This window comes from Schistocerca gregaria, chromosome 5 (assembly GCF_023897955.1).
Source record: "Schistocerca gregaria isolate iqSchGreg1 chromosome 5, iqSchGreg1.2, whole genome shotgun sequence".
NCBI lineage: Eukaryota > Metazoa > Arthropoda > Insecta > Orthoptera > Acrididae > Schistocerca > Schistocerca gregaria.
The window spans coordinates 114,022,515-114,048,490 of record NC_064924.1 but is presented as its reverse complement, the minus strand read 5'-3'; the positions used below and the strand labels follow the sequence as shown (position 1 = coordinate 114,048,490).

At 41.9% G+C, this 25,976-nt stretch overlaps 1 protein-coding gene across 1 annotated transcript in view; it reads right to left on the bottom strand.

Moving 5' to 3' along the window:
• Nucleotides 1-19,151: 19,151 nt before the first annotated feature.
• LOC126273251 (neural Wiskott-Aldrich syndrome protein-like) overlaps nucleotides 19,152-25,976 on the bottom strand; it is a 45,081-nt gene continuing 38,256 nt past the window's right edge. The window contains exon 3 of the mRNA XM_049976796.1: nucleotides 19,152-19,697. Within this exon, the coding sequence (XP_049832753.1) occupies nucleotides 19,384-19,697 (314 nt within the window). The 3' untranslated portion in view covers nucleotides 19,152-19,383. The remainder of the gene's footprint in view (nucleotides 19,698-25,976) is intronic.

Sequence of the window (25,976 nt, the reverse complement as noted above, 5' to 3'; positions counted from 1 at the left end):
CACTTGAATGACTGCTATCCAAGCTAAACAATTCCCAGTGGTTTTCCGAAGGAAAATTCAGATTACAGCTTCGCATTCTGTAACAAAGTAGGCGTTTGTTGTTTTCTTGGTCTTCAGTCCAGAGACTGGTTTGATGCAGCTCTCCATGCTACTGTATCCTACACAATCTTCTTCATCTCCAAGCACTATTGCAACCTACATCCTTCTGAATCTGCAAAGTGTATTCATCTCTTGGTTTCCCTCTACGATTTTTACCCTCTACGATGCCCTCCAATACTAAATTGGTGATACTTTGATGCCTGAGAACATGTCCTACCAACCTATCCCTTCTTCTAGTCAAGTTGTGCCACAAATTCCTCTTCTCCCCAATTCTCTGCAGTACCTCCTCGTTAGTTAGTCGATATACCCATCTAATCTTCACCACTCTTTTGTACAACCACATTTCAAAAGTTTGTATTGTTTTCTTGTCTATACTAGTTATTATCCGTGTTTCACTTCCATACATGACTACACCCCATACAAATACTCTCAGAAAGGATTTCCTGCTACTTAAATCTGTAATCGATGTTTACAAATTTCTCTTCTTCAAAATGGCATTCCTTGCCACAGCCAGTCTACAGTTTATACCAACTGTACATTGACCATCATCAGTTATTTTGCTTCAAACAGTGCAAAACTCACTTACTACTTTAAGTGTCTCATTTCCTTATCTAAATCCCTCGGCATCACTTGATTTAATTAGACTACATTCCATTATCCTCGTTTTGCTTTTGTTGATGTTCAACGTATGTCCTCCTTTCAAGGCACTATCCATTCCATTGAACTGCTCTTCCACGTCCTTTTCTGTCCCTGACAGAATTGCAATGTCATCGGGAAACCTCAAGGTTTCTCCTTCTTCTCCATGGATGATAATTCCTACAGCTAATTTTCCTTTTGTTTCCTTTACTGATTGCTCAATATACAGATTGAATAACCCCGTCCCACTCCTTTCCCAACCACTGCTTCCCTTTATTACAATCGACACATAATCACCATCTGGTTTCTGTATAAACTGTAAATAGCCTTTCGCTCCCTGTATTTGATCCCTGCCACCTTCAGAATTTGAAAGAGAGTATTACAATCAACATCGTCAAAAGCTTTCTCTAAGCCTGTCAGTGCTAGAAACGTAGGTTTGCCTTTCCTTAATCTCCCTTCTAAGATATTTCGTAGAGGCAGTATTGCCTTGCCTGTTCCCACATTTCTACGGAATCCAAAGCGATCTTCGCCGATGTCGGCTTTTACCAATTCTTCCATTCGTCTGTAAGAATTCGTGATAGTATTTTGCAGCCATGACTTATTAAACCGATAGTCCGGTAATTCTCTCACCTGTCAGCACCTGCTTTCTTTGGGACTGCAATTATTATACTCTTCTTGAAGTCTGAGGGTATTTCGCTTGTCTCATACATCTTGCTCAGCAGCTTAAGTCTTTCTGTGCTCTGTCAAATTCGTCACGCATTATCATATCACCTATTTCATCTTCATCTACGTCCTCTTCCATTTCCATAATATCGCCCTGAAGTACATCGCCCTTGTGCGATGTAATTCAGTGCGCGAACGGCCATCGAGCGTGAATCGGACTATACTAGCACCCTAAGGCGAGTATTACACTATCATATATTTTTGACAAAGATTTGATCAAACATATGATGAAATATTCGTCAAATTTGTTTGACAAAGTCATTTGGCGTGGGGCTAAAAAGGGGTCTTACATTGTGAACACATTTTTCGTCAATGTTCAATATGGCTGACAACAACAACTTGTTATTGTGCGGAGCAGTTGCCTGTGCCACAATTACACTGTATGCGCGTTTGGAAGAGAAGCGGAGGGAAAAAAAGAAACGTACCTTTTGAAGCCGTGAGTTTTACGACGAGACGATAAAAATATTCAACAGAATTTGTTACGTGAGCTTCTAGTACAGGACGTAAAGTCGTACATAAATTACTTAAGAATGGATGAACATACGTTTCAGTATTTGCTCAGTGAAGTGTGTCGTCATACTATGAAGCACAGTACTCATTTAAGAACTGGTATATCTGCGGGAGACAGGTTCACTGTACACACCCCGATTTCTTGCTACAGCAGAGAGTTACTCTAGCTTACAGTACAGCACTCGAATACCACAGAGGACACGAACTAAAATGATACCTGAAACGTGTGAAGGAATTTATAAAGCACTAAAGGACTAACATGTGAAAGTAAATAAATGTTCAAAACACTCTATATGGAGTAGGAATTTTTTATTGTACATCAAAGTAATAACTAGATTTTGTGTCCCAAACTACAAACTTAATAGTGATGTATGAAACTCATGAGGCGCTTTACAATGTGAGGCATCCTAGTACAAAAAGAGATTATGAAGACTGAAAAGCTCAGAATATATATAAAATGAAATAAGTATGTCGATACGTACTTTTGCTTTCTCGTGAGAGTAGCTTGAGCGTAGGTCATTAATTTTCTTTTGTATGTTCCCAGCCATGCACCTGGGCCGTATCTCACGGCTAATGACCTCCGCAATTTTTTGTAACTCTCTGGTCTCCTTAATCTATTTTTGTACTCAGGGTGCCTCACATTCTAAAGCGCCTCATCAGCTTCATACATTTCCATTAATTTTGTTGTTGATGACACACATGGATTAAACTTTACAGCCATGTTTAAATATACACTATGGGTGACAGAACGCTGCAGCGATGCTAGCACTCCAAGTGGTCACATTTCACATTGTAGTGAACAGAAGACAAGCGACTTTTACGATCAATTCTACAGCGAGGCCCTAGATTTGATCAAATTTATTTGACAACAGACGAGATATGACATAGTTCTCTATTACACCAACAAATTTCTTTGACATAAACATATGACATATCAACTTCGACAAAGAAATACACACATCAAAAATATTTTTGCACCACCTTGGTTCCGAGAGTTCTGCAACCTGTACAATAAATTGGAATATAGATCAACATAAACAACACTTCCGCCCTTTTTATTGCTTATGAAAACCACACATTGCATGTCGTGCCACCATACAGCGAGACCTTCAGAGACGGTGGTCCAGATTGCTGTACACACCGCTACCTCTAATACCCAGTAGCTCGTGCTCTCGCAATGGTGAAAGCTTGTGTTTGATGTGGCATACTATCCACAAGTTCATGAAGGCGCTATCGGTCCAGATTGCTCCACTCCTCAACGACGATTCGGCGTAGATACCTTAGAGTGCTTGGTGGATCACGTCGTCCATAAACAGCCCCTTTAAATCCATCCCAGGCATGTTCGATAGGGTTAATGTCTAAAAAACATGCTGGCCACTCTAGTCGACCGATGACGTTATCCTGAAGGAAGTCATTCACAAGATGTACACGATGAGTGGGCGACATGTTGTCCATGGAGACGAATGCCTCGCCAATAGGCTCCCGATATGATTGCACTATCGGTCGGAGGATGGCATTCACGTATCGCACAGCCGTCACGGCGCCTTCCATGACCACCAGCGGGTTACGTCGGCCCCACATAATGCCACGCCAAACAGCAGGGAACCTCCACCTTGCTGCGCCGGCCGCGGTGGTCTAGCGGTTCTAGGCGCCCAGTCCAGAACCGCGTGACTGCTACGGTCGCAGGTCCGAATCCTGCCTCGGGCATGGATGTGTGTGATGTCCTTAGGTTAGTTAGGTTTAAGTAGTTCTAAGTTCTAGGGGACTGATGACCACAGATGTTAAGTCCCATAGTGCTCGGAGCCTTTTTTTCCACCTTGCTGCGGACAGGGTGCCTGAGGCTTGCAGCCTGAGCAGATTGCATCCAAACACGTCTCCGACGATTGTATGGTTTCGAGACTCATCGATGAAGAGAAAGTGCTGCCATGCTGCCAATCCTGAGCGGTCAATTCAGCATGTTGTTGTGTCCATCCGTACCGCGCTGCATGGAGCCGTTGTTGGAAAGATGGACCTTGCCATGGACATCAGGTGTGAAGTTACGTATCATGCAGCCTACTGCGCACAGTTTGTGTCGTAACACGACACCCTGTGGTTACAAGAAAGCATTATTCATCATGGTGGCGTTGCTGTCAGTGTTTCTCCGGGCCGTAATCCGTAGGTATCGGTCATCCACTGCAGTTGTTGACCTTGGGCGGTCTGAGCGAGGCATGGTATTGACAGTTCGTGTCTCTCTGTATCTTCTCCATGTCCGAACAACATCGCTTTGGTTCACTCTGAGACGCTGGGTACTTCCCTTGTTGAGAGGCCTTCCTGGCACAAAGCAGCAATACGTACACGATCTAACCGCGGTATTGACCGTCTAGGCATGGTTGAACTACAGAAAACACGAGCTGTGTACCTTCTTCCTGGTGGAAAGACTGGAACTGATTGGCTGTCGGAATCCCTGCTCATGCATGGTTGTTTACATCTTTGGATGAGTTTAGTGACATCTCTGAACAGTCAAAGGGACTGTGTCTGTGATACAATATCCACAGTCAACGTCTATCTTCAGGAGTTCTGAGAACCAGGATGATGCAAAACTCTTTTTGATTTGTATATGATAGTGTAATGCCGGCCTAAGCTTAGGAACTGTGGCGATACGATATCCACAGTCAACTTCTATCTTGAGGAGTTCTGGGAACTGGGGTGATGCAAAACTCGTTTTGATGTCTGTATCATAGTGTAATACCGGCGTAAGCTACGGAACTGTTGCTCTCATGGCGTATCAGCTGTTACATGTCAAGCGCTGCAGTTAACTGCGGACTGGCGCAGCGGACGGCAGCCGCCTTTGGCGAGACCTGTGGCAGTGCCGGAATTAGCAACGCAAGGGGTGAGGAGATGTCAAACCCAGCAACTAAGAACAGCAAGGTGCGGGCCAGCTACCTGCAGCTCGCTTAATCATTCTCCCTGTAATGCAAAGCTGTGCCAGGGCGGTGTGTCAGGAGTGAGTTTGCAGCGCATCCAATTATTTAAGTGTGTGCGTCTGCGCGGATACTGTTTGATGTCCCATGTCTCTGTGTGCGGTGTAAAGACGTGCGCGCGAATGCATAGAATCATTTTTTCTTCGTTGTTTTTTTTTCGTTGTAGCGCATATGAAAAAAAATGGCTCTGAGCACTATGGGACGTAACTTCCGAGGTCATCAGTCCCCTAGAACTTAGAACTACTTGAACCTAATTAACCTAAGGACATCACACACATCCATGCCAGAGGCAAGACTGTAGCGCCTAGAACCGAACGGCCACTCCGGGCGGCGCACATATGAAATTTGTAAGTAGGCTGTTTAGGTTTTTTATTGGTAACGCCGCCATCCACGTAGTGCTCTGTATGAAAATCACTGGCTGTGCCGTGTGCAGTCTGTGTTTAGTTTGCATTGTTGTCTGCCATTGTAGTGTTGGGCATCGGCAGCTGGATGCTAACAGCGCGTAGCGTTGCGCAGTTGGAGGTGAGCCGCCAGCAGTGGTGGACGTGGGGAGAGAGATGGCGGAGTTTTGAAATTTGTAAGACTGGATGTCCGTAGTTTGAATCTTTTATTTAGCTGGCAGTAGTGGCGCTCGTTGTATTGCAGTAGTTCGAGTAATGAAGATTTTTGGTGAGGTAACTGATTTGTGAAAGGTATAGGTTAATGTTAGTCAGGGCCATTCTTTTGTAGGGATTATTGAAAGTCAGATTGCGTTGCGCTAAAAATATTGTGTGTCAGTTTAAGCACAGTCATGTATAATTGTTCAAAGGGGACGTTTCATATGTCTACCCTTAGCCGAGGATACCTCACTGGAATCTTCTGATTTTTTCTTGTAGTTTGTGCAGTTAGTGTAGCCTTTGTTTATTGCTACCTCGTAACTGTAGAGAGAATTTCCTCTGTAGTTGTAGTTTTTCATTGTTGTTCAGTAAAACAGTTGTGGCATGCATGTAGGTTTGCACCAAGTATTTCGCAGCTGCGCTTGCAATTAACTAGATATTATTTTCAGTGCTACGTTAATGTGTTCTCTTATTTTTGCTCCTCAAATTGTGCTTTTCTGTGTTATCGTGTGAAAAATTGTGACAATAATGGCGTGTGAAAAACGTAATACTATGCTCCAAAGTAAACTGAGAAATGACAGTGAAGACGAAAGCAGTGTGTTAGCGCCACCATGTAAAGAATTAACTAATGTTCAAAGTAGTAATTTGGTAATTGTGCATAGAAAAATGGAGCGGGTTGCAAATAATGGTGTAGGCAGTGAAACAATTAGTGAACAGGGAAGCATTATCGATCGATCGGTCATCAACAGCTCGCCTCAGGATTCCGAAATGACAGGACGCAATCTTGCAAATACTGTAGATTCAGGTTTTGCGTCCTCACCGTTTTCTCAAATAAGTCAAGACACATTTTCTGTTTTTCAAACTGCGAATATTGCCGGTTCAAATGCATTGCCGAATAGCACTGAGGAACATGTTTCAGACACCAGTACATTGTTATTACAATTAATACAACAAATGCGACAAAAGCTTCAAAAATTAGACACAATGGAACAAAATCTTCGGAAGTTAGACACCACGCTTGAACAAACACGTGAAGATTTAACTAATGAGTTACATAACATTGAATCGAAATGTAAAAAAGTCTGTAATGAAGTAAAAACACAAATTTGTGAGGATTTATAACCTATTTTTTCGCGGCATGAAAATGCATTACAGAATCACGAAGCAGCCATAAAGGAACTGCAAACCATTGTTCATGAAAATAACGACACCTTGCAAGCTAAAATTGACTCAGTTGCATCTACCGATTCGGTTACGCAACTTGCAAAAACTCAGGAAAACTTAAAGGACACAGTAGATACAATTTCAACACAAATGGACACTCTGAAACTTGGTTCATAAAAACACACAGAGGAAATAATTTCACTATCGGATAAAGTAGCCGGACTTTCAGATCAGTTCACTAACTTATCTACAAAGGTAGATGATGATCTGAATGACACAAGACCTGTAGCCTTCACTGACACTGAAGAGTACGAACAAATTAGAAAATTCAAACAAAATCAAAATCAAATCAATACACTGTACAAAAGAGAAATCAGGGAAGTACAAGATCAATTGGCTCAAGTAATACAAGAAATAGATATTTGAGAGGACACTCGCGCTCCAGTATGGGAAGAGGGACATAGAAATACAGAACAATCACAAAATAATAACACAGGACACTTCGGAAATTATGAAAGAAATTGGCAAGGCACAGTGAATTTTGAGATGGAACCGCCGAAACGCTGTAAGAATGACCGACATGCGACTCGCCGACATGATGATTTTGACTATAAGCTGTTCATTACTACACGTAAGTGCAACACATTTAAGAATTCTGGCAACGACATTCATTCACAAGCGTGGCTCCATCAATTCTCTCATTGTTTTCCTCCCAACTGGTCATTGGGGCACAGATTAGAATTTATGTGTGGCTACTTAGAGAATGAACCAGCTGTAAGAATGCGATCAGTCATCCACGATTGTCACAGTGAAGGAGAAATTTATCATGCCTTCCTTTCAGCATATTGGTCTCAAGCTACACAAGACCGAGTAAAACATAGCATCATTATGATGAAACATTTCGAACAATCTGAATTTTCCAGTCTTGTGAAATATTTCGAAGACATGTTACACAAGAATCAGTATCTTTCAAACCGATACAGCCCTTCAAAACTCATCCGCATTTGCTTAATGAAATTGCCGGAACATTTAAGGAATATTATTTTGGCAGGGCGTTGCAAAGACGAGATTGAAGCTTTTCAGAGACTGTTACAAGAACTGGAAATTGACACTGACAATCGTGGAACGCGAAAACATTAGAACAACAATTACAGGTCACACCCGTTGCAATTCCGCGATGAAAGAAACAATAACTGGACACGAAAAGGCTATTCTCACAACACAAATCGTGACCAAAACAGACACCACCCATATGACAACCACTGGCAGAGTAATAGTTACAGAGAAGGGTCACATTTCCGTAGTAATGAATATTACACAGACAATCATGGAAACAGACAATATGGCAACCAGAACTAATATTATCACAGGAGACAGAATAACTTAAGACGCAACGGTCCAGCGCGCAGTTACGATTCAGGGAGAAATTGTCCACCACGTGACCGACAAGAAAGAAACTATGGAATCTACCGACATGACGACAGACCTGAATTTCATCAGAACTGGCGGGATTCAAACAGAGCTGGGCCTCCTAGGCAAGGTGAATTTGTAGAAGTTAGGTCTCCTAATCCCAATAATGACGCACGCCAACAAAGAGATAGCAGACAATGACTCGCACCGCAGGCAGCCACGTGCGCCGGCTGAGTCAGAGAAAAATAACATAGGCGCTAACCTTGAGAAAAATTCCAGTATTCTTTACCGGTGTATACCACATGATAATTGCATTAAAGTTGAAATTCTGCGTACTAGGAAGAGTAAAGGTTTACACCACATATCACATGTAAAACCGTTTATTGAAATATAATCTGCTTTTTAACTTTGTCTTTGCCATAAAACATTTCACTTCACATTTCTAGTATGCTTTGTCACACTGAGAAACTGTTGACATTAAACAATGTTTTGAAGTTAACTATCCAGTCTAGAACATAGGGAACATTTTTCAACAGAAATTACGAATGTATTGTTATAGTGAACAGACGACACTGTGTTGTTATTTGTACATTCTTGCATGTTAGTTGCACGATTATGTAACGACTATCAGGCTTACATACTTATAACATATACTGGTACTGCTAATGAGACTTTAATAAAACATTTTGGTTTACTTGATAATAGATTCTGGATTTAAAGTAATTTCTGTGAGATTGAAGATGGCTTAGTATTTGGTTTCATTGACAGCTATACGATTTTATCACGACGCTACTAATTTACAATGTTGCTTTTGCGGTGTTTCTGTTTTATGTCTGCACAGTTTTATATATTATTCTGGAAAGTAAAACAGCCTTTTCCTTAGCACAACAATACGTTACATTATAGTACTTTCTTGACCACGATAAGATATGTAATAACTACGATATCTATACGCGAAGTATTTCACTTTTGTTGATCATGAGGTAAGTACATTGACTTCTGCAGAACTTAGCTTTCGGAGGACGATAACTACGACACTTCCACAGAGATTATCTTACAACAAGACGCACAGTTTAGCGCTACAGTACACGTATTTGAGTGATTAATTTTGTACTTAAAACATTTATTTTTAAAGATTTTTGAATTACAATGATACAAAGGTTTTCCGTGACACATTTCATTCCATAGCTGTAATCTGTAACACTTGAGGGTATAATTACATTAATCCTCAGGGGGGGTACATGCCTACTTTGTGTACCATGTGTCTGGCAAGCACAAGGAGCCCTGGCTAATATGGTATTTACTTTTACAACTTTACACATCGGTACCATATTTCTCGAACACAGAATTCACAGCAATCTGGTCATTTAACTGAGAGAGACAAATATTTATTTTACTACGTCAGTGACAGATGTTTACGTAATTACACGGTTGGATAACTTCACACTTATGAAATTGTATTTTGTCTGTACTTTGTGAAATGTTCTTTTTTTTTGGGAATCATTGTGATACTATGAGAGCTTTGAATAATGTATTTGGTATGGGATAATAATTTTTAAAGTACGACTGACGTAGATGACACTATTGAAATGAGCAGAGAATTTTCTTTAGGGTTTGAAATTATTGCAGAAAGCTATGACGTTTTTGAGATTTGTCTGAGGTGTTACGATGTTATTATTACGACGACGATGTGAATTATGCTGCTGAGGTATGTTTAAGCTGATGCTATATGAGTTATTTGGTTATGCTACGTATCTGTTATGATGAAATATTGAAGGAGTGTCGAGGAATATGTATATGTGTAATAAGGTAAATGAATAATGAATAGTGGTTAAGGACTCTGGTTTGTGAGAAAGGATGTTGGAAACCGAGAATCGTACTTTAAGAGTTATGAAATGTGTGTATATGTGTGAATGTATCACTATGCTGGCGAAAATTTTTTGGACACTATTATATTTAAAGGATTTTGTTTCTACAGATTTGTAACGCAAATTCTTGACCTGTGAAATTTTTTATATGAGACTGCCACTGTAGCGGAAACTGGTGTCGTAAATATTTCGGTAAGACAGTCAAGTGACCACCTGCACGTAATGCATCGTGGGCACCCAGCTGCGCGACAGCCACCTGACAAAAGAAAGCCATTAGGTGAAAAAAAAAGGAGGCCATTATCCTCGCTATTGACATTCCTTTGTAGAAAGCATCGCAAATACGACAGGCTCTAACTTGAACACATATGATTATACTGTGGAGCTCTTAATTAATGATATTTACTAAAATGCCTAATGAAACGATGTGAAACATTTCACGGCTATTGTCTTGCTAGTTGATAGAAATGCCATATGGCTTCCTTTATGTATTTATTTACTCATTTTGTTTAATATCTGGTTTCTAGCTGCACTGCAGCGTAGGTTAAAATAAAATTTTATAGACGTATTAATATAAATATTTTATGCCTACAGATCCAGTACATAATAATTTTATAACCTACTTAAAAAAACGAAGGAGCACAAAAAGACATTTCCCTTCACAAGAATTACATACAGAATTTTCTTTTTAAGTACTTGGTAATTTCTTTTGTAGCATAAGTTGTGGTGCACCACTTTAATTACATAGACATTAAGATGTGAATATACATTTACCTTACCTGCATCGTTGTCTTTAGTGTAATATTTGTTCTGCTTGAGCTTTACCATGTTTAGATGTAAGTTATTGCATTTGCTGCTGATGTTTGCCAGGCATAGTGTTACTGAATTTGACTTTGTATTACGCTGTTAAGCCAGTTTTACTACATTTATTTTTCTTGTTTGCTGCACAGTGCCTTATATTAGTTGTAATATTGCTGCTTGCTTTTACAATTTCCATTTTTTTCATTGCTGTTTGTATTAATTGTTTTGTGCTGCTGCATTGCTTCGTCCCTTAGTTTAGCATCTGAGCTCAGTAGATTTAAGTTAGCTTAATATGGGGTATTCTATAAAAGAGAACGAGTTGTGATGAATTGGAAGAAATGATTTGGCCAAAAAAGTAGTGTACAGTGGAGGAAAACTATTTTTGAAAGAGGATGTGAACAAAATACAGAAAGCATGCTTGGATAGGATATTTTTGGTGGAAATAAATGTTGAGATAAGACGAAAGATCTACAAAATGAGGTTTTGGGTTGGACTGCAGTACCAAATGTCACACTGAAAACAAACCCTGTCCTGTATTTTGTGTTATTACGCTATGTGAATCTGTGTTTGTCCTGAAACTTCCTGGCAGATTAAAACTGTGTGCCCGACCGAGACTCGAACTCGGGACCTTTGCCTTTCGCGGGCAAGCTCTCTACCATCTGAGCTACCCCAGGCTGTGGCTAAGCCATGTCTCCGCAATATCCTTTCTTTCAGGAGTGCTAGTACTGCAAGTTTCGCAGGAGAGCTTCTGTAAAGTTTGGAAGGTAGGAGACGGATACTGGCAGAAGTAAAACTGTGAGTACCGGGCGTGAGTCGTGCTTCAGTAGCTCAGATGGTAGAGCGCTTGCCCGCGAAAGGCAAAGGTCCCGAGTTCGAGTCTCGGTCGGGCACACAGTTTTAATCTGCCTGGAAGTTTCATATCAGCGCACACTCTGCTGCAGAGTGAAAATCTCATTCTGTGTTTGTCCTGTCTTTATGTGTTTAGGTAATAAGATTTCCGTTGTAGAATTTTTCTGATAATATGTTATTTTGTTGGTAAAGATGTTTAGACATTATTTATCCTGTTCTGTTTTAATGCTCATGTGTGAAGTTGATGTTTCAGTAATTATTCTGATCCTTAATGCATTTACTTATGTCATAATTCCTGTAACACTGATGTATATGTTTATTTCTATTCTTTTGTAAAGCCCATACTACTACAAATGTTATCTGTATTGTTATGTTCTTTAATGATGTATTTTATACCTTTGTAATTGAATTCTTATGTTGTAAATTTATAATTGTATAGTCACCAGTTCTTCAAATTAAGTATCATTTCACTGCACACGTTTCTATTGGTCATATTATATGGACAATATGTGAAAAGTAGGGACTGTTAGTGTTTGCACATGTGTTGATAATTCAGCAAGGGACTGGTTAACAGCATTTCTGGTTCTAAGAACAATTCCAAAAACTTTGTGCATGCACAAGTGGTGGTTGATGGACTTGCTATATTCTCCGCAAGACTCTTCGATGGTGATTGTGCACTTGCACAGTCACAACAGATGGCTGCTGGCTATCTCTACAAGGACTGAAGTAGGTCTACACCTTTGACGACCCACCAATACCATTATTTCTACAAGGACTGCAGTGGATCTGCACCTCTGGTGGCCCACCAATTCTGTAATCTCTAGCAGTACTGCAATAGGTCTACTCTGTGTTGACCTACCTACAAATATTCTTCAAAACTTCTCTGCTGTGGGTTTGCTCTGTTGTGGCCCATTACCTGTCTGCATGTGAAGAGTCAGCACTGTCTTTCCGTTGGAAGGACAACACTACTTCTTCAAGACTGCATGGAAATCCACTACTTCCATGTGCATTTCTTTTTACTACTCAGACTTTGAGAAAAACAGTGCAATGTTACTTTGATGAATGATCAGGACTATCTTTAGGGACTGTGGGAAAATTATAGCTTTTGATCAACATTGTATCGATAAGTGTGTGCATTTCATTTCTTTGTTATTGTAATTATGAAAAAAATTTTCAAATCTATATTGGCCACTGCCCAAAACAATTTGTAAATTTTTTTTGTGGGGAGCATGGGGGCTATGTAAGTAGGCTGTTTAGGTTTTTTATTGGTAACGCCGCCGCCACGTAGCGCTCTGTATGAAAATCACTGGCTGTGCCATGTGCAGTCTGTGGCTGGTTTGCATTGTGGTCTGCCATTGTGTTGTTGGGCAGCGGCAGCTGGATGCTAACAGCGCATAGAGTTGCGCAGTTGGAGGTGAGCTGCCAGCAGTGGTGGACGTGGGGGGAGAGATTGCGGAGTTTTGAAATTTGTAAGAATTGATGTCATGAACTGATATATATATTATGACTATTAAGGTAAATACATTGTTTGTTCTCTATGAAAATCTTTCATTTGCTAAGTGTGCCTATCAGTAGTTACTGACTTCCGTAATTTGAGTCTTTTATTTAGGTGGCAGTAGTGGCGCTCGCTGTATTGCAGTAGTTCGAGAAACAAAGATTTTTGGTGAGGTAATTGATGTGTGAAAGGTATAGGTTAATGTTAGTCAGGGCCATTCTTTTGTAGTGATTATTGAAAGTCAGATTGCGTTGCGCTAAAAATATTGTGTATGAGTTTAAGCACAGTCACGTATAATTGTTCAAAGGGGATGTTTCAAATTTACGATCAATGTCTTTTCGTATTTATTAAATTTTAAGGCCATTTTTGTAGCACACTTGAATAAAGTGATAAAGTTTCAAGATTTGTTGTCTTACAGAACATCTTTTTTCTCTTAAATACTTATTTGATTTGGACTATTTTGCTTACAGTTAGCAACGAAACATAGGATGAAGAATTTCGAGAAATGTGTTTCTATCTTCTTTTTTTTTTCAACTTGGCGTTTTATATATCATGGTTTTTGAGATGGAATGCAACGTAGTGTTACTTTTATTTTCAATTTGACATTTTGTATCAACAACTATAAGAAATGTGTTTCTCTGTAACTTTATTTCGACACAGACTTTAACATTTCGTAAATCTTAAACGGCCTAAAACGAAACGTAATTTTCATCTTCACTGTGATTGTGTCGTCATTGAATAGTTCTATACATTGTGAAATCACATATACACTGTAGAGCCAAGGAAACTGGTACACCTGCCTAACATCGTGTATGGCCCCCGCGAGAACGCGGAAGTGCCGCAACACGACTTGGCATGGACTCGACTAATGTCTGAAGTAGTGATGAAGGGAACTGCCCCCATGAATCCTGCAGGACTGTCCATGAATCCGTAAGGGTACGAGGGGGTAGAGATGTCTTCTGAACAGCAAGTTGCATAGTATCGCAGATATACCCAATAATGTTCATCTCTGAGGAGTTTGATGGCTAGCGTTTAAAGTCAGAAGAGTGTTCCTGGAGCCACTTTGCAGCAATTGTGGACGTGCAGGGTGTCGCTTGGTACGTCGGATTGCAAAATGAACATGAATGGTCGCAGGTGATCAGGCAGGACACCTACATATGTGTCACCAGTCAGAGCCGTAGCTAGACGTATCACGGGTCCCATATCATTCCAATTTCACCATTACAGAGCCCGCACCTGCTGACATGCAGGGTCCATGGACCCTTGAGGTTGTCTCCATATCCGTTCACGTCATACGCTCGATACAATCTGGAACGACACTCGTCCGACCGGGGAACATGTTTACAGTCGTGAACAGTCCAATGTCGCTGTTGAGGGGCCCAGACGAGGCGTAAATCTTTGTGTCGTGCAGTCATCAAGGGTATACAAGTGGTCCTTCGCCTCCGAAAGCCCATGTTGATGATGTTTCGTTGAATGGTTCGCACGCTGACACTTGTTGATGGCGCCTCGTTGAAATGTGCAGAAGGATTGCACTTCTGTCACGTAGAATGATTCTCTTCTGTTGTCGTTGGTCACGTTCTTGCAGGATCTTTTTTACAGGCTTGAAAGATTTGATATTCTACCGGACTCCTGATATTCGCGGTAGGCACACGAAATGGTCGTACGAGAAAAATCCCCGCTTCATGGCTACCTCTGAAATGCTGTACTCGTGCTCCGACTATGACACCACATTCAAATTAACTTCAGTCTTGATAACCTGCCATTGTAGCAGCAGTACCAATTGCACCAGGCATTTGTCTTATGTAGGCGTTGCTGACTGTAGCGCCGTATTCTTCCTGTTTACATATCTCTGTATTTAAACACGCATGCCTACACCAATTGCTTTGGCGCTCCAGTGAAATTCACATATCTTTGTAAACCTAAAAAACAATAGAGATGAATTAATGTGGTAATTGTGAAGTATAGATCTGACAGAATGAAAAGGAAAGATAATGTTGATACACTCTGAGGTCACGTTTGTCATTTTTGTTAGTAGGGAATTCCTGTTTTCAGTAATTGAGATTTTTTTATTTTACAAAAAAATCCATGTTTCACACTCATTTGTGAAACAAGTAGTTGTATCTGCGTTTACGCTACTTTGCTACAGAGCAGCGGCATCGCTGACGGGGATGCCCCACAGCTCTAGAAGGGACACGCTGGCTGGATGTCGTTTGGCGCTAAGGAGGGCTCTGTTGTGACGGATCGTGATTGCAGTGTACAAGATGTGTTCTGTAGACTTGTACATCACACTGGCTTAATTTCCTTTTTTCTCTTAACTGTACCACCTCGGCCAGCCTCCAATACATACCGACTCACTCAAGGGAGCAGCTCACAGTCCGGTTCGTGCTCATTTAGAAACTGTTTCAGAATAAAAATTAAAATTCTTTTAGAGGATTTTCATGCGTCATCTTACGTGAGTCGCATTTTGTTTTGCGTACAGTGTTCTGATAGTGCCTGATTTTACGTGTCAGTCTATATCTACACAGATCTCGGATTTCATTACCGTTTTAATATCGGTTTGTCTTTCCAGTGGACTTGGAGTTAAGTGAATAAGTTTCCTACTGCGTTGCCGCTATCCAATCCCAAGTTTCTTTGATGATGCCTCTGCACCCTACTCATTGCAGGTAATTAATGTTACATCTGTATTGGAAACAGCGAGCAGCCCCTTCGACTACTACAGCGGAGTAATGTTTTCCACTGAGTTAGCTGCTTTACCTGAACACTGATTAGAAGGGTGAGTAACAGGAGACGACTTAAGCTGCTCTAAGTGTAATCCATTAAGAGTGCAACGGGAATTCCGTCGCTAAATGAAAGAAGAGAGTAAATAGATCGAAAGAGTACATTGAAGGCTTCTATGAGGGGGACGTGATAGAAGAAGAAGCATAGGTCGATTTAGAAGAGGTAGGCTATCCAGTATTAGTATCACAATTTTAGAGCTGAGGAGGACTTACGCCAATAAAGGCAGAATGGATGGATAAAATTCCATCGGAATTTCTGCCCTGAAGAGCCAAAAAACGTACACCTGTCTAAAATCATGTATGGCTCCTGCAAGCACTCAGAAGCGCCGCAATGCGATGTGGAATGGACTCGACTAGTGTCTGAAGTAGTGATGGACGGAACTGACATCATTAATCGTGTAGGGCTGTCCATAAATCCATAAGTTATCCGTTAGTTATTGTAATTATTTTTATGTGACATGAAACGCAGTGTTTCCGTATGTAAATACTCCATAATATTTGTATTTTTGGCACAAATAATATCAGTGGAGATCGCATATCATGTCTATCTGTGTTTGCGACATTCCGATGTCGCCTGAAGATTAATTTAGAAGCCGAAAGCCTGTTAGTGCAGGACGTTATTAAATGTTTTACGTTTAATTGTTAATATCACGTTCAGCAAAGGACTGATGGAAAATTAAGTTGATTTTTTTATTTACTATTGAAATTATCATTGCAGTTTACACTCAGGTGACATATCGCGAAATGCACATTGCGCGTTTGCAAGGTATAAAAGGGCAGTGGATTATCGGAAGTGTCATTTGTACTTACGTGGTATATGGGAAATGGTTTTCGACGTGATTATGGCTGCACATCAGGAATTAATAGATCCTGAACGAGCTACGGTAGATTGAGCTACATGCGTGGGGCATTCCTTTTCCGAAATCGTTAGGGAATTTTCCGAGATCCACACTATCAATAGAGTTCCGAGACTATCAGATTTCTAGCATTACTTCTCACCGTGCACAATACAGTGGCTGGCAGTAATTACGTAACGACCGAGAGTAGCTGTTTTCGCGTAGAGTTGTCAGTGCTAACAGACAAGCAACACTGCGTGAAATAACCCCAGAAAACAATGTGAGACATATGATGAACATGTGTGTTAGGGCGGTGTGCCAAAATCTGGTTTCAATTGGCTGTATCAAGAGACGACCGATGCGGTTGCCTTTGTTAACAGCAAGGCGTCTCCTGCAGCTCCTGTACTGCACTAATCAGTTGGACTCCAGGCAACTGTAATACCGTGGAGTGGTCAGATGAGCTCCGATTTCAGCTGGGAAGAGCTGTGGTGCAGACCCCACGAGGCCACGGACTCAGGTTATCAAGAAGACTCTCTGAAAGCTGGTTGTGGCTTCGTAAGGGTGTGGGCTGTGTTTGCATGGAATGGACCGGCGCCTTAGGCCCTACTGAACGCATCACTGAAAATTTTCAAACTGGGCTATTTGGTGACCTTCTGCTTCCGTTCAAGACCTTGATACTCAGGGATGACTATACGCCATATCACTCTTCATGACTGATTTGAAGAACATTCTCGTCAATTCGAGCGAATGTTTTGACCAACCAGATGGCCAGCTATGATTGCCATCGAACATTTATTGGACGTAACTTAGAGGTCAATTCGTGAACAATGTCATGGACCGGCAAGACTTTCGCAGGTGTGGACAGCAATAGGCAGCATGGTTTTATATTTGTGCAGGGGACTTCCAAAGATGTGTTGAGTTCATGTCCCACTGTTCCTGTATCACACTGGGCGAAAGGAGGTCCTGCAAGATACACTTACTGTCCATTATAATTGCTACACCTCGAAGATGCTAGAGACGCGAAATTTAAACCAAAGGAAGAAGATGCTGTGATATGCAAATGATTAGCTTTCCAGAGCATTCACACAAGGTTAGCACCAGTGGCGACACCTACAACGTGCTGGCATTAGGAAAGTTTCCAACCGATTTCTCATACACAAACAGCAGTTTACCAGTGTTGGCCCCTCGGAGACCATGGCTGCCGTTACCCTTGACGCTGCATCACAGACAAGAGCGCCTGCGATGGTGTACTCAACGACGAACCTGGGTGCACGAATGGCAAAACGTCTTTTTTCGGATAAATCCAGGTTCTGTTTACACCATCATGGTGGTCGCATCCATGTATGGCGACATCGCTGTGAACATACATTGGAAGCTTGTATTCGTCATCGCCATACAGGCGTATCACCCGGCGTGATGGTATGTGGTTCCATTGGTTACACGTCTCTGTCATCTCTTGTTCGCGTTGACGACACTTTGAACAGTGGACGTTACATTTCTGGTGTATGCCGACCCGTGGCTCTACCCTTCATTCGATCTCTGTGAAACCCTACATTTCAGCAGGTTAATGCACGACCGCATGTTGCAGGTCCTGTACGGGCCCTTCTGGATACAGAAAATGTTCGATTGCTGCTCTAGCCAACACATTCTCCAGATCTCACACCAATTGAAAACGTCTGGTCAATGGTGGCCGAGCAACTGGCTCGTCACAATACGCCAGTCACTACTCTTGATAAGCCGGCCGTTGTGGCTGTGCCGTTCTAGGCGCTTCTGTCTGAAACCGCGTGACCGCTACGGTCGCAGGTTCGAATCCTGCCTCGGGCATGGATATGTGTGATGTCCATAGGTTAGTTAGGTTTAAGTAGTTGTAAGTTCTAGGGGACTGATGACCACAGATGTTAAGTCCCATAGTGCTCAGAGCCACTCCTCTTGATGAACTGTGGTATCGTGTTGAAGCGGCATGGGCAGCTGTACCTGTACACACCATCCAAGCTCTGTTTGAATCAATTCCCAGGCGCATCAAGGCCGTTATTACGGAAAGAGGTGGTTGTTCTGGACACTGATTTCTCAGGATCTATGCACCTAAACTGCGTGGAAGGGTAATCACACGTCAGTTGTAGTATAATATATTTGTCTAATGAATACCCGTTTATCATCTGCATTTCTTCTTGGTGTTGCCATTTTAATGGCGTGTATTAGGAGGTGCGCCGTGCCATTTGTCACCTCAGTCTCATACTCAAGTGTCTATTTATTACAAGAAATATTACTTTGCATGTAAAACCCTTTCTTTTAAAAAAATGTGTCGTTCTGCTGCTTCGGTGTCATCAAAAATGTCTTTTGCTTTGGTAGCCTTACATAAGCTAAAGAAGAAGGATATACCAATAAGAATTGGAAAGACACTTTTCAAGTAATTCACCATAATATTTCAGGACAATTTTATTCAATACTTAACAGTTAGTTTTATTATAAAATTCTCCCAGTGTATACGTGAGGATTAACAGTGGCTATTACGTGAGTGCAGTAAAGGACAATTTTTATTTTTTTATTTAATTTTTAACGGTAGTCGTATGCCCTGCGCATTACCACACAGTGGGACAGGCATTAGTTGTGAAGGTGGCCCGAAGTGCCACTCTCGGAAACAGCAGCCTGCAGCGTGTAAAGTTCATTCCATCTGGTGGGCGAGATTCGCCCTGCGGCCCGACTGCCGCGGGTCCTGTAGTGGGGGCGGATGGGGCTGCGGCGGCGGCGGCGGCGGCGGCGGCGGCTGTGGAGGCCCATACTGCGGCGTCGGAGGCCGCTGTGGAGGCCCGTACTGTGGTGGCGGTGGTCGCCACTGGCGCCTCGGAGGCGGCGGCGGCAGCGGCGGCGGCGGCGGAGGGAAACCCAGCTGAGAGCTGGGGAACTGTCCAGGACGGCCGAGGCCCATGCCGAAGAACAGGCGCCCCTCCACCCCGTCTACGGCGCTGTTTGGCAACCCTGGAAACAGCGTTTCGTCAGGGATGTTGAGCATTTTCATGAGGAGGAGAGATTTTGTTGTATGCACAGTACGTATCACACGCCCCGAGTGCGTGCACAGACACACACACACACACACACATACATACACACACGCGCGGGCGCACGCACACACACACACTCACATGTAACGATCGAGGCAGCAACTCATCAAATATTTAAGACGATAATGACAGGATATTGAAACAAAAGTGTCACCCATTCCTCCAGCCCCTGGGGGCAGAATTGGCCAACGGCTAGAAGAAAAGTTCATGTTGTGACACAGCCGATAGCAGTCTATCTTCTCGTCCCCGACTATTACGTACAGACAGATATTATTGACATTCTGTGTCTGGTTACCAAGCATCTTCTTGCTTGCTTCTGCCCTTCCACGCAATGAATCACCCACTCTCTAACGTACCGGCGATTCTTACAGTCTGCTCCCGATCATTTTTCACACAAGGATCTGTCTGAATGTGTGTAAAACTTTTTATGTTCTGCACCTGCCAGGTAGGGAATACGAAAGGCGGAATTGGTGGCTATTTGTGGATTCCTGAAAAAGTTTATCTACCAAGTAATTTAATTTAATGAGAGCAGGTAGCTTACTTTTAGGTCAAACGACATGTTCCCGTTGCTATTGTATTGTTGAACATTATCACATTGTTTACAAAATGACTCAGCATAGAAATGCTTTATTGACAATTAAATATTAAAAGGACACGCTGATTTAGATACAAATAATAAATAATCATAGATGACAAGGCCTGCTAACCGGTAAGCTAAATTAAACGTGTATGAACAGAAGTAAACTCTGCAGAAATTGATTCTGCAACATACTACACTTAAACAACGCTAATTGGCGTTATTTTAAAACCATTCCTGAAATTTAACATTACATCTTTACTTGTTGAACGCCGCATGATGAAGGGCTGAATATACTACCCCTAACTAAATACTGAACTGAACAAAGAACCACATTTGTGACAACATCATACGTAATGTACTACTTTTGTGATCGCAATACGCCATTTAACTCTACAGCGCTGTGTGTCATTAGATGTGTGTGTCCCAGACGACTGCATCTGCTGTGTGCTGCCTGTCAATCTGTAAAACTGCTTATTCTTGACTGAATTCTCGGTCATATGATCTTACAGAGTTCTTCTGTGAAGCAGAAGATTGTTTGTCCCGAGTCTGTGTGTAATGACTGTGTTCAGTCGCCCGATCGGTGGGGCCCCCACAGTTCTCGCAAGAGCACATTAACTAACACGACAATGCTCAGGCTCCCCACTTACACAGTATACAAGACTCTCAACTTACTTAACGCTCATCTACGTAGAGTCCGTTACGATCAAAGTGACCACAGAAAAAAACTCTCGTCTCGCCCCATATAGCATTAAGCACTGTGTGCACCAAACCCAAGTTTTCGAGAGAGAGAGAGAGAGAGACCTTGGTTGCCTGAAATTTACATATATATAACTACCTGTCCCCTCACCGTGAAGAACGTTGGCACCCCCAAACGTAGAGACAGTAAATGCGCCGTTTGCCGCCGGTGACGAAAACAGCTACGCCACTCTGTTGCGACTAGCACTGCGTCCCTTGCAGCTGTGATATTTATGACCCATCCTTATCTTTCGACAGAGGCTGCAAAGTGGCTTTTGAGGAAAATTTTTGCATCGTGATTGGTCGTGTCCTCTGTGTTCCGGCTGTGTTGCTGCTGAAACGTATGTACATGCAAATGAGGAAATGGATTACTTAGTATCGTATTCGCATTAGCCAACTGCACTTTCATTATCATCTGACATACGTCTGTCACATCAAAAGTACAACGTGTGGCATATCTGTCGAATCGTCTCTTTGAGAGATGCCCATTGAAAATGGTAAAATGGACTGTCACCTTATCTGTGACCCATGGAATATGATAAGAATGGACTGCCACCCTATAACTCTTTCACATTCACCTGGCTTCGTTTGGATGGTATCATATGCATTGGTGAGACGGTACCTGGAATGGCTGCACATTGGTGACGGGTTCCAAATACACCATTGCATTTAAATGTCCTCATAGCCAGAAATCCAAGTTTTTGCGTTCTGTTGAGCGGGGAGGCCATGCTACCAAATATTCGCTACCAATCTATTGCCCATCAAACGTTTTATGAAGATACTACTGCATTAACTGCAGTTTTCGTCTTTCTGTAAGAGCAGATTTTTCAATTAGCGCTGGTAATTCATAAAGCAGGGATCGGTAATACACAGCATCCATTAATCTGTATGGTAAGTGTATGGTCTAGTCATCGACAATTCCTGCCCATGCACTGACACTGTAGCCATACTCATGCCTCATCTCAATTATTGCGTATTGTGGTAAGTTACTATTTCATCTCTGCATCACCCTGAAACATCTGTAAATAAAATACAGGCTGAGAATTCCGGAATTCCATATTTTCAGATTTCTAGAAGGCTTTTCACGCCGTTCCTCACAAGCCACAGCTAATCAATCTGCATGTCACAAAGTATCAGTTTGATTGTGTAACTAGATTCGTGATTTCATAGGTCACAGTTCACAGTAACTGACGGAAACTCATTGAGTGAAACACAATCTCGCCTTGCCAAGGAAGTATGCTGTTACTACACTATACAAGAAACCATCTGAGAAGATCTCGTAGATTGCCTGCAGATGATGCCCTCATTCACTGTGTTGTAAAGTCATCAGATGATCAAAATCAATTGCAAAATTAATGAGACACATTATGTGCATGGTGAGAAAAGCAGCAATTGACTCCAAATAATGCAAAGTGTGAAGTCATCTACAAGAGTTCTTAAACGAATCAACTAATTTCGGCTACACGATAAATCACACTAATCTAAAGACTGTAACTTCTACTAAATTCTTAGGGATATCAGTTATGATTAACTCAAATCGGAACGATCACACTGATATTACTGTAGAGAAAGCGAACGTAAGACTGTCATTTATTACCAGCACACTGAGAAGATGCCCCAGGTCACCTAAAGAGAATGCTTCCTCTACATTTGCCCATCCTCTTCTGTAATATTTTCACGCTGTGGGGATCGCATCAGATAGCATTAACGCTGGACGTCGGTAAAGTTCAAGGCAGAGCAGTTGGTTTTGTGCTGTCATGAAATAGCAGCGAGAGTGCTACAGATATGATACATCAATTGGGGGAGCAGTAACTAAAGGAAAGGCGTTGTTCAATGCGAAGGATTTTTTGGTAAAATTTGTCATGTTATTTCTACTCCGTTTGCAAAAATATGTTACTGGCGTCCACTCAAATAAGGAGAAATGTCCAATGGAATCAAATAAGAAAAATGAGAACTTTCAGGAAAATTTCGGCGTTAATTTAGATTAGTTACCTAAAAGTGACAGTAAATATATAAGAAACTATCAGCGACTGCAGTCGAGGCTCATAGTTTATTATATATTAGATTATCACGATTACTGACTGGGCTGCAATGTTGAAATTAATGATATTAAATAATTTCGAAACCTTTGACTGATTATTCTCCGACAGTTCTCCATCCCTCACGCCGTATTTTGAAGTCTCCTGATGCCTCTCCTTTCGCTCGCTACGTGGAAACGTTTTGTGGTCGTAGTAACACTAGAGATGTACACTAATAACGCATAACTTTATGACCACTGCCCATCGCGAAGTTGGATGCGGCCTGGTGTGGTTGCGGGCACCCAACGCCATAACAAAAGAATATAAGCGGAGCAGACATTCACGGGTGATCACCCTAAAGAAGATGTCTGATTCAAATGGCGAAAATCCTTTGAGAAAAGCGACTTCGACGAAGGGCAGATTATTATACCACACATCGAAAGAAGTTTTACATCAACCCGTTTACCAGAGCGCCTGAAGATAGACGTTGACTGTGGATATTGTTTTACAGGAACAGTCCCTTTGACTGTTCAGAGGTGTCACTAAAACCGCAGAAAGATGTAAACAACGATGCAAGACAGCCGATCAGTTCCTGTCATTAAACTAGTAAGGAGGTACACGGCTCGTATATTCTGCAGTTCAGCCATGCCGAGGCGGTCAATACCGCAGTTCGATCGCTTTCGCTTTGTTTCTTTGTGCCAGGAAGGACACTAACGAGAGAAGTGTCCAGGCAGATGTACAAGTTTCTATTGCTGCCGGCCGGAGTGACCGTGCGGTTCTAGGCACTATAGTCTGGAACCGCGCGACCGCTACTGTCACAGGTTCGAATCCTGTCTCGGGTATGGATGTGTGTGATGTCGTAGGTTAGTTAGGTTTAAGTAGTTCTAGGGGACTGATGACCTCAGAAGTTAAGTCCCATAGTGTTCAGAGCCATTTGAACTTTTTTTTTCTTTTGCTCTTCGGTGTATAATACAGCACGAACCACACGTTGTGTTGCGGCTCTGTTGTCCTTCCAGCAGTGGAGTGCACTAAGATACTAAACTGATATTCATGTAAACGAAACAAGGGAACGAGTGTGAAGGTATTTGGTCAGCTACGACTGTTATATGTACTAGTCTCTGTACCTAGATGTATTGTTTTTTTTTATAATACTTTTTTTAAATATATAAAACACTCATGCTGTAAAATTAAGAAACATGGGCAAGACATTTTCAGCAAGTAACAGTATGAATCTGAGTAGAATTTTGTGCAATATGGGTCACATATCTGCAAGTAATACCCAAACAAGCGGCAGTCGAAAGGTTGATGCATCAGTCTCTGTGTTTTTCTTTTTTTGCAGCGTAAATGTTCTAGGAAAGTCGATATTTCTCTGAAAACTTGTGGGATCGTGCATCTTAGACCAAAGGTCCAAGAAACAAATATGAACATCGTAATGAGAGAATGAAGTCTTATACCGGATATTGGGGACTACATGAATAAAAATGTTTCATAATCGTACCACTGTTCAATACCAAAACTGATTACCAGAGTGATCGGATAGCTAAAGTATTAACATAACATCCGTCCAGTTGCCTACCTAGACTTTGGCAAATAAAAATGAGAAGTGTTTGAACACTGTTGGAGTGAAAAGTGTATCTACGCCTTAGATACTATTTCAAAGCGCGGAGTATCCGAAATCCATTGCTACTTTCCCGTTCACCTACAGGTGTGACATGGTTTCTCTTAACTATACACTGTCCTAGAACTGAGTTTTGTGGTGCGACGCACAAATGAGACAGAATCGGGGCCCGAGGCCCTAATATTTTCTACACAAGTAACTTCAATCGGCTCCCCCCTCCTCTCCTTCATCCTTTTTCTTTGTACGCTCTCACACGTATCAGTTGTGAATGCTAACTTTGATACGTCCTGTACAGAAATCGTTACATTTGTGGCACCTCTGGCGTCACTCTGAACTTGGCAAGGGAAGAATTGGATTGTTTCGGCGCTTGGGACTCAAACTGGCCCTGGATAGTATCTTTCCAGCACGGATCTTTGTCTCTGTAATATTATGTGCGCTGTTTTGAAAACTGAGTGCTGGAGCGGCCCTCGAATCCGCAATTTCGGCCTTAGGGGTACCACGTTAACGTCTCATCACGGTTGCTGAACACCAACGTAGGCCCAGTTTTTTAAAGGCTTTCCTGCCTTCCACTAAACACGCCAGCACCATGCTGTTGGGATGAGCTGTCACTAACAAGTGATAAAACATTGAGCAGTAGTGTTAGTGCCAACATACTGACGACTAACATAGAATTTATATTCTTTTCCAGAGTTGTGTTCACTGGATCTTCCTTCTTTCTACTTTTAACCAGTGGTTTCTCCTTTGAAAGTATGGGGCAATCCACTAGAAACTCCCCACAACGGCCTTACCTTCTTTCTGCATTTGACCAATGATATCTCCTGTTAGCGCTTGGTTATTTGTACTAGAATCCCCATAGCCAGTATAAGAAAACATTGCACGCAACCGTAAAAGGCGATAAGATGCTGCCAGGAAATGCTATTTTCACCGGGTTGATGGAAAGAATTAGGAAGTGACCAAAAACGTGGACATCAGGCGCTTCTAACAACACCAAGGGATCCAGCAACATTAATGTTCCGATAAAATGGACAGTTTATCATCCTCAGTGCTATTAAGCACTCATCTATGAAACAGTGCAGTGACCTTCAGCAACTGATTTGGAACATTATTTCACAGAATGACGTTTCTGCCGACCAGACTACGATGCAGAGTAATCATTAGATCAGGAGAATTGTAACTGCCAACCTAGTACATATTACCTCCGCTTCATTTACGTATATTATCCTCAAGATACTATACAGAAACGTC